The sequence below is a fragment of the Salvelinus sp. IW2-2015 genome, linkage group LG26 (genome assembly GCF_002910315.2).
Source record: "Salvelinus sp. IW2-2015 linkage group LG26, ASM291031v2, whole genome shotgun sequence".
In the NCBI taxonomy this organism is placed as follows: Eukaryota; Metazoa; Chordata; class Actinopteri; order Salmoniformes; family Salmonidae; genus Salvelinus; species Salvelinus sp. IW2-2015.
Window position 1 is genome coordinate 42,520,380 of NC_036866.1, and position 9,773 is coordinate 42,530,152.

Sequence of the window (9,773 nt, forward strand, 5' to 3'; positions counted from 1 at the left end):
CCTTCTCCCCAGATTGTGGTGGTGTCCAAACTTCTTCCATTTATGAATGATGGAGGCCACTGTGTTCTTGGGGACCTTTAATGCTAGAGACATTTTTTGGTACCCTTCCCCAGATCTGTTCCTCTATGGACAATTATCTCGATCGCATGGCTTGGTTTTTGCTCTGACATGCACTTTCAGCTAAGTGACCTTATACAAACAGGTGTGTGCCTTTGCAKATTATGTCCAATCTATTGAATTTACCACAGCTGGATTCCAATCAAGTTGTAGAAACATCAACATGTTTGATTAGATTTGCGATTACATTTGCATTGATGTCAAAGTGATTAGAGGGACAATAGAGTGCTGAGTACCAGGTAGTTACGCAAGTTTGGTAAGCTATTAACTTCTCTAGGGTAGGGGCAGCATTTGGAATTTTGGATGAAATGCATGCCCAAATTAAACTGCCTGCTTCTCGGGCCCAGGAGATATGATATGCATAACTGGTAGATTTGGATAGAAAACACTCTAAAGTTTCCAAAACTGTTAAAATAGTGTCTGAGTATAACAGAACTGATTTGGCAGGCTTAAACCTGAGAAAATCCATTCAGCAAGTCGTTTTTTGTTTGTTGGTTTTGTAGTTTTCTATTCAATGCCATTACAGTATCCATTGACTTAGGACTCAAACTGCAGTTTCTATGCCTTCCACTAGATGTCAACAGTCTTTAGAAATTGTTTCAGGCTTGTAACCTGAAAAATGAGAAAGTAAGAGCAGTCTGAATGAGTGGACCCTAAAGTGTCACAGAGCTTTTTCATGCGCGCAACCGAGAGAGTGCCTTTCTTTTTACCTTTTAAATTGACGTTATTGTGCGGTTGAAATATTATCAATTATTTTGCTAAAAACAACCTGAAGGATTGAATATAACATCGTTTGACATGTTTCTATGAACTTTACGGATATCATTTAGATTTTTTTTGTCTTCCTGTTTTGACTGCGTTTGAGCCTGTGGATTACTGAAGAAAACGCGACACAAACTGAGGTTTTTGGATATAAAAAAACTATCCAACAAAAGGAACATTTATTGAGTAAATGAATGTCTGCGACTGCAACCATATGAAGATCAAAGGTAAGCGATTAATTTTACTTGGCTGGTTACGGTTTGTAATGATTTGTCTAGTGGGCTATGTTCTCAAATAATCGTAAGTATGCTTTCGCGTAAAGTATTTTAAAATCTGACACCGTGGTTGGATTCACAAGAAGTTCATCTTTAAACCTATGTAATATGTTTTGTTTTCTGAATTTTTATAATGAGTATTTCTGTATTTGAATTTGGCGCCCAGCAGTTTCACTGGCTGTTGAAGAGGTGGGACGCTAACGTCTCACGTACCCAAAGAGGTTAATGCCATCAGCAGCATCAGAGCTGGGAGAGCCTAATTACTATGACTAACAGTCACGTGGAATTTGACTGCCGTCATGACTCATGACCGTGGTGTGGCGTAACATGGTCACCGTAACAGCCCTAGTGATGACTGGTCTGCCATTCATGCTTTATGTTAGCAGTATAGGCCTAGTGCACATTCTGAGGGGGATATGGGCCAGCTACGTGTCAAACTTTGTTGACACGCCCCCCTCAGAGAGAGAGAGACAGCWAAATGGGAGCTCTCACATCTTTCAACATGTCTTTTTTACAAAAGGATAGATTTGGAGTTAGATAAACTTGGATTATTTCGACAGGTACATATGCATGATGCTACCCTCCACAGCATGGCCTTAAGCTCCAGATCAATACTCCAAACCTACAACCTAATTTTGACCAAAATTAACCAGAGATTACTGCTTCCAATGTTCTTTTTCCAAGCTATACAGATGGCCTGTCTCCCCCTGTCTGGTACAGTACCCCCACCGCACTCACCTCTCTCTCCCAAGCTTTCGCTCACCTCCAGCACACACACACTGTTGGGGCGAGTGACTCTGAACTTACAATGGCTAGCCCCAAGTCGTTATATATATCTTTTTTTCTTGTGCATCTGGCTATTTTGCCTCATGACTCCTGTATACTTTGTTGACTACAAACTTTCTTTACCCAACCGTGGGACAGCCTATGTTTGTTCGCACACTCAGAACTCTGACTCTCTATTGGTTACACAGACTTTTGGCCTCCCATCCTATTCTAACCATCTCTCGCCGCCATCTCTCGCCGGCTTTGTATTCATGTTACCTGATGACATTGCTGTACAATATGATCTTGTTGCCATCTGATGCACATTCAGATGTCATAAATCAGCACTGCAGAGCTCTCCCTTTCCTGTGCTGTGCCTTGATTGTATTACTGTTGATGATATCTGGAAATGTGCATGTACACCCTGGCCCATCTACTGTTGCTAGCCCCAATTCTGACTTGTGCTCTGATATCTGCTTCACAGATTTCTGCTCCCATAAAAGCCTGGGTTTTCTGCATGTTAACACTAGAAGCTTATTACCTAAAATGGATCAATTGAAAGTATGGGTTCAGAGCTCCAATCCAGATGTGTTGGTCACTACTGAGACGTGGTTAAGGAAGAGTGTTTTGCATACTGATGTTACCCTTTCTGGTTATAACCTTTTTCATCAAGACAGATCTTCCAGAAGGTGGGGGAGTGGCAATCTTTACCAAGGATCACCTTCAGTGCTCGGTTGTCTCCAAGTCTGTCCCCAAACAATTTGATTTGCTGGTTTTAAGCATTAAACTTTCAAATCGCTCTTTGTTGACTTGCTGGGTGCAATCCTCCTCCATCAGCACCAGCCTGTACCCTACCTGCCCTAAGCTCTCTCCTGGCCCCTTACACTAAGTGTGAATTTGTCCTGCTAGGTGACCTAAACTGGGACATGCTTAAACCACCTGACCAAGTCCTAAAGCAATGAGACTCCCTAAATCTTTCTCAGATTAAATCCCACAAGGTATGACTCCAAATACCCAGAAAAGGCTACTCTCCTCGAAGTTATCATCACAAATAATCCTGATAGGTATCAGTCTGGTGTTTTCTGTAATGACCTTAGTGATCACTGTTTTACAGKCTGTGTTCGTAATGGCTGCTCTGTGAAACGACCTTTCCTGATTTGTCATAGACGCTTGCTAAAAAACTTCCTTCATGAACTGGCCTCTGTAAAATGGTATAGAATCAGTGTGATCCCTCTGTCCAAGACGCCTTCTTTTTTGATATTTCCAGTGGTATTGTTAACAAACACGRCCCCATAAAGAAAATGAGAATTAAAAACAGGTTCAGCCCCTGGTTCGACCGTGATCTTGCAGAGTTACTCCACCTCAAGAATTGCATTTGGCGAAACGCTCGGCACACGCATACMCAGGCTGACTGGCTATCYTTCAGGCAAATGAGAAATACGTGCACTCAGGCTATCCAGGAAGGCCACAGTTAGTTACTTTAAGGAGCAGTTCTCTCTCTGTGGGTCTAACCCCAGGAAGTTCTGGAAAACAGTTAGACCTGGAGAATAACCCTCCTCCTCATAGCTGCCCATGTCCCTTAATGTTGATGAGGTGGTTGTTACTGACAAGAAGCACATGGCTGAGCTCTTTAAAATCACCACTTCATTATGTCAGGATTCCTATTTGACTCAGCCATGCCTCCTTGCCCGTCCAACATTTCCTCATCTCCCACCCCTTCTAGTGCGACTATCCCTGATGCTTCTCCCTTTTTCCCACTGCCCAGCTACAAAATTTCTCCCTGCAGGCAGTCAACGGAGTCCGAGGTGCTAAAGGAGCTCCTTAACTTCTTTGGGGTAGGGGGCAGTATTTTCATGAAAAGCTGAAAAGTATGCCCAGAGTAAACGGCCTGCTACAAAGCCATAAAAGCTAGAATATGCATATTATTAGTAGATTTGGATAMAAAACACTCTGAAGTTTCTAAAACTGTTTGAATCATGTCTGTGAGTATAACAGAACTCATCAGGCAGGCAAAAACCAGAGAAAAAATCCAACCAGGAAGTGGGAAATCTGAGGTTGGTCGATTTTCAACTCAGCTCCTATTGAAGATACAGTAGGATATTGGTAATGTTGCACTTCCTAAGGCTTCCACTAGATGTCAACAGACGATATAACTTGTCTGTGCCCTCTACTGTTTAGTGGGGCGAAGGAGAGAGGAATGAGTCAGGTCTGCCATGAGGTGAACATGCGCGTTCACGTGAGAGCGAGCTCCGTTCCATTGCAATACTGAAGACACAGGAATACTCCGGTTGGAACATTATTGAGAATTATGTAAAAACATCCTAAAGATTGATTCAATACTTCGTTTGTCATGTTTTTACGGCTGTAATATAACTTTTTAAACTTTTCGTCCGTACTTTCCGCTGGACCTGCCACGCGTCGAGAGTTTGGAAAGTGTACTGAACGCTAGAAACAAGGAGGAATTTGAACATAAATGATGGACATTATCGAACAAAACAAACATTTATTGTGGAACTGGGATTCTGGGAGTGCATTCTGATGAAGATCTAAAAGTAAGTGAATGTTTATAATGTTACTTCTGACTTCTGTTGACTGCATAATATGGCGGCTATTATTGTGTCTTGATTGGGCTCTGAGCGCCAACTCAGATTATTGCATGGTTTGCTTTTTTCGAAAGCTTTTTTGAAATCTGACACGCGGTTGCATTAAGGAGAAGTGCATCTAAAATTCCATGCATAACAGTTGTATTTTAGCAATGTTTATTATGAGTATCTGTAAAATTATGTGGCTCTCTGCCAAAATCAAAGGATGTTTTGTGACTTCTGAACGTAAGGCGCCAATGTAAACTCAGATTTTTGATATCAATATGAACTTTACCGAACAAAACATACATGTAGTTGTGACATGAAGTCCTCATGAGTGTCATCTGATGAAGATCAAAGGTTAGTGATTCATTATTCTATATTCTGCTTTTTGTGAATCCTCTCTTGGCTGGAAAATGGCTGTGTTATTCTGTGAATAGGCACTCACTACATAATCGTTTGGTTTGCTTTCGTCGTAAAGCCTTTTTGAAATCGGACACTGTGGCTGGATTTACAACAAGTGTATCTTTAAAATTGTGTAAAATACATGTATGTTTGAGGAATTTTAATTATGGGATTTCTGTTGTTTTGAATTTGGCGCCCTGCAGTTTCACTGGCTGTTGAAGAGGTGGGATGCTACCGTCTCACGTACCCTAGAGAGGTTAAACTTCACCCCCCAAAAACATCTGGGTCAGATGGTTTAAACCCTTTCTTCTTTAAGGTTGCTGCCCCTATCATCGCAAAGCCAATCTCCAACCTTTTTAACCGGTCTCTCCTTTCTGGGGAGGTTCCCATTGCTTGGAAGGCAGCCACAGTTCATCCTTTATTTAAAAGGGGGAGATCAAGCTGATCCTAACTGTTACAGGCCWATTTCTATTTTGCCCTGCTTATCAAAAGTGTTGTAAAAACTTGTCAATAATCAACTGACTGGCTTTGATGTCTATAGTATTCTCTCGGGTATGCAATCTGGTTTCCGCTCAGGTTATGGATGTGTCACTGCAACCTTAAAAAGGTCCTCAATGTCACCATTGCCCTTGATTCTAAGCAATATTGTGCTGCTATTTTTATTGACCTGGCCAAAGCTTTTGATATGGTAGACCATCCCATTTTTGTGGGCCGGCTAAGGAGCATTGGTGTCTCTGAGGGGTCTTTGGCCTGGTTCACTAACTACCTCTCTCAAAGAGTGCAGTGTATAAAGTCAGAGAATCTGCTGTCTCAGCCACTGCCTGTCACCAAGGGAGTACCCCAAGGCTCAATCCTAGGCCCCACYTTCTTCTCAATTTACATCAACAACATAGCTTCGGRAGTAGGAAGCTCTCTCATCCATTTATATGCAGATGGCACAGTCTTATACTCAGCCGGTCCCTCCCCGGATTTTGTGTTAAATGCTCTACAGCAAAGCTTTCTTAGTGTCCAACAAGCTTTCGCCACCCTTAACCTTGTTCTGAACACCTCCAAAACAAAGTTCATGTGGTTTGGTTAGAAGAACGCCCCTCTTCCCACAGGTGTTATTACTACCTCTGAGGGTTTTAGAGCTTAAGGTAGTCACCGCATACAAGTACTTGGAAGTATGGCTAGATGGTGCATTGTCCTCTCAGCACATATCAAAGCTGCAGGCTAAAGTTAAATCTAGACTTGGTTTCCTCTATCGTAATCGCTCCTCTTTCACCCCAGCTGCCAAACTAACCCTGATTCAGATGACCATCCTACCCATGCTAGATTACGGAGARGTAATTTATAGATCGACAGGTAAGGGTGCTCTCGAGCGGCTAGATGGTCTTTACCATTCGGCCATCAGATTTGCCACCAATGCTTCTTATAGGACACATCACTGCACTCTATACTCCTCTGTAAACTGGTCATCTCTGTATACCCGTCGCAAGACCTACTGGTTGATGCTTATTTATAAAACCCTCTTAGGCCTCACTCCCCCCTATCTGAGATATCTACTGCAGCCCTCATTCTCCACATACAACAACCGTTCTGCCAGTCACATTCTGTTAAAAGGTCCCCAAAAGCGCACACATCCCTGGGTCGCTCCTCTTTTCAGTTCGCTGCAGCTGGCGACTGGAACGAGCTCCAACAAACACTCAATCTCTTCATTTAAAGACTCAACTCATGGACACTCTTAGTGACAGTTGTGGCTGCTTTGTGTGATGTATTGTTGTCTCTACCTTCTTGACCTTGGTGCTGTTGACTGTGCCCAATAATGTTTGGACCATGTTTTTGTGCTGCTACAATGTTGTGTTGCTACCATGCTTTGTTGTTATGTGTTGCTGCCTTATGTTGTCGTCTTAGGTCTTGCTTTATGTAGTGTTGTGTCTCTCTTGTTGTGATGTGTGTTTTGTCTTATATTTATATTGTATTTTTTTTAAAATCCCAGGCCCCCGTCCCCGCAGCAGGCCTTTTGGTAGGCCGTCATTGTAAATAAGAATTTGTTCTTAACTGACTCAATTAAAAAAGGGTTCAATTAAATTTAAAAAAACAAGGCTCACCTCTCTTTCAGAGCTGATAGTTAAGAAAACTAGAGAGAGCTTACATGTGTGAGTGTTAGCTAGATGCTAAGAGAGAAGGCTCTGTATGTGTGAGTGTTAGCTAGATGCTAAGAGAGAAGGCTCTGCTATGTGTGAGTGTTAGCTAGATGCCAAGAGAGAAGGCTCTGTAGGTGTGAGTGTTAGCTAGATGCTAAGAGAGAAGGCTCTGTGCGTGTGAGTGTTAGCGTAGATGCTAAGAGAGAAGCTCTGTGGTTAGTGAGTGTAGCTAGATGCTAAGAGAGAAGGCTCTGTGCGTGTGAGTGTTAGCTAGATGCTAAGAGAGAAGGCTCTGTGCGTGGAGTGTTAGCTAGATGCTAAGAGAGAAGGCTCTGTGCCGTTGTGAGTGTTAGCTAGATGCTAAGAGAGAAGGCTCTGTGCGTGTGAGTGTTAGCTAGATGCTAAGAGAGAAGGCTCTGTGCGTGTGAGTGTTAGCTAGATGCTAAGAGAGAAGGCTCTGTATGTGTGGTTTCAAGGTGCTGAGGAATTATGTGTCATAACATCTCCAGGGAGAAATACTCGCTACAGCTTACTACCTAAAGTGCGAGTTGTGATCCCCTGCTCCTGGCTTTGGTCAACACACACGCATCCTAAAACATAGGCCACACACAAAAGCTCACCGTTGAAAACTTCATTGAACTCTCCTGGTGGGGCGTGGATGACAAAGTTTGCTGCTATGCGTACCTGCAAAAACAAAAGGAACACACTTTCAAACACAAATGTCAGAAATGCAAGGGTAGGCTTAGTACCAACACAAATCTCTTAGATCAGTGAGTCACACAGACAAACGTTTTCCTAAACTTTGAGATCTCAGGTATGGAGACTGGTGAGGTCAGCAACATAAACATCAGGACCAGCACAGAGGGATAGGGATAACATTGGGTAGATATGTTTTCAACCATTTATGGTCAACTTTCCTCTCCCTGTCTTTTCTGTTATTGAGGCTAAATCATGAAGGACGAATAGAGTGAGTTCACTACCAAAATTCTCACTTCTCAGCCACTGTACACCCAGAGAGTTGCCCTCTCTTCATAAGGTCGGCGCCTCCAGCATCTGTCTGCCCGCCGCTACTCAGTTGCACCACAACACTTCCTGTTTGGAGGTGATATGTGAAACTGACAGCGAGGGGCGGGCAGCCCCTCCCTCGAGTGGCTCATGGACATATAAGGGCATGAAAATGTGCTGAGAAGCCTAGTGGTGAAGTACACCCCTCCCGCTCTCTCTGCCGGTGTAGGGCTTTTGGCATGTGGCTTCACTGGTTTGGCTAGTCCATCATACCCGCCCCCCCACCCCCCTGGACTGACAAGCTGGGAAAGGGAGCTGTGTGTGTGTGTGCGCGCGTGATTCGCTCTCTCCCTTGGGCCCTCATCAGTGGTGTGTATGAGAAGCTTTGGTGCACGGCACGAGCTGCAGACCGAGTCTCATAATGAGTGATGATACGGTGTGAACCAGAGAGGTCCTCAGGGACTCTTACGTGTGTGTGTTGCTCTGGAAAGAGAGTATGTGCATTGCTGAAATCCCTGCGGAGGAACCATTTGGATCAGGACTCCCTTATTATGCTTTAGAGAGATGTAAACAAACTTTACTTGAAAACACTGCTGGGCCACTACGGGGCTATCTGTTATGCTCCATTTACGCTCAACTCTGCTCTTATGGCCTAGCATTGTGAGATGCTGTGCGGTTCCATTTCGTTTGCTCCCTCTTGGGTCGGGTCGCGTTCGTAAAAGAGAATATGTTGTCTTAAAAAAAGAAGTGTTACCCTTAAACAACCCCATCATATCGTTACGATATAGAAGTAAACCCAGGGCGGTGGTAGGGTGACGCCAACAACACATCTGTTGGGCGTGAATAAAAGGCATGATGCGCTTCATTGCGACTATGGGGTGATTCTCATGAACCAATTTTGTACCATGTCAGTAGTTAGTTACCAAACCTTGGTCCGTGAAGCATGGAGTTGGAAACATCATTCTTTGGGGATGCTTTTCTGCAAAGGGGACAGGACGACTGCACCGTATTGCAGGGGAGGATGGATGGGGCCCATGTATCGCGAGATCTTGGCCAAACAACCTCCTTCCTCAGTAAGACATTGAAGATGGGTCGTGGCTGGGTCTTCAGCATGACAACAACCGAAAACACACAGCCAGGGCACTAAGGAGTGGCTCCGTAAGAAGCATCTCAAGGTCCTGAGTGGCCTAGCCAGTCTCCAGACTGAACCCATAGAAAATCTTTGGAGGGAGCTGAAGTCCGTATTGCCCAGCGACAGCCCGAAACCTGAAGGATCTGGAGAAGGTCTGTATGGGAGTGGGCCAAAATTCCTGCTGCAGTGTGTGCAAACCTGGACAGAACTACAGGAAACATATGATCTCTGTAATTGCAAACAAGGTTTCTGCACCAAATATTAAGTTCTGCTTTCTGATGTATCAAATATTTATGTCATGCATAAAATGCAAATTAATTACTTAAATCAATACAATGTGATTTTCTGGATTTTTGTTTTAGATTCCCGTCTCTCATAGTTGAAGTGTACCTATGAATAAAAATTACAGGACCTCTACATGCTTTGTAGTAGGAAAACCTGCAAAAAAATCGGCAGTGTATTAAATTACTTCTTCTCCCACTGTACATATAATATCTATATATATTTTTTTTGTAAACATTTGCAAAATGTCTAAACCTATTTTTGCTTCGTCATTATGGGATATTTTGTGCAGATTGAGGGGGAAAAAATGTAATACATTTTA

At 43.3% G+C, this 9,773-nt stretch overlaps 1 protein-coding gene across 1 annotated transcript in view; it reads right to left on the reverse strand.

Annotated features, from left to right (window-relative positions):
- LOC111952637 (F-actin-capping protein subunit alpha-2) overlaps positions 1-9,773 on the reverse strand; it is a 74,158-nt gene that overhangs the window by 17,841 nt on the left and 46,544 nt on the right. The window contains exon 2 of the mRNA XM_023971531.2: positions 7,653-7,716. Within this exon, the coding sequence (XP_023827299.1) occupies positions 7,653-7,716 (64 nt within the window). The remainder of the gene's footprint in view (positions 1-7,652; positions 7,717-9,773) is intronic.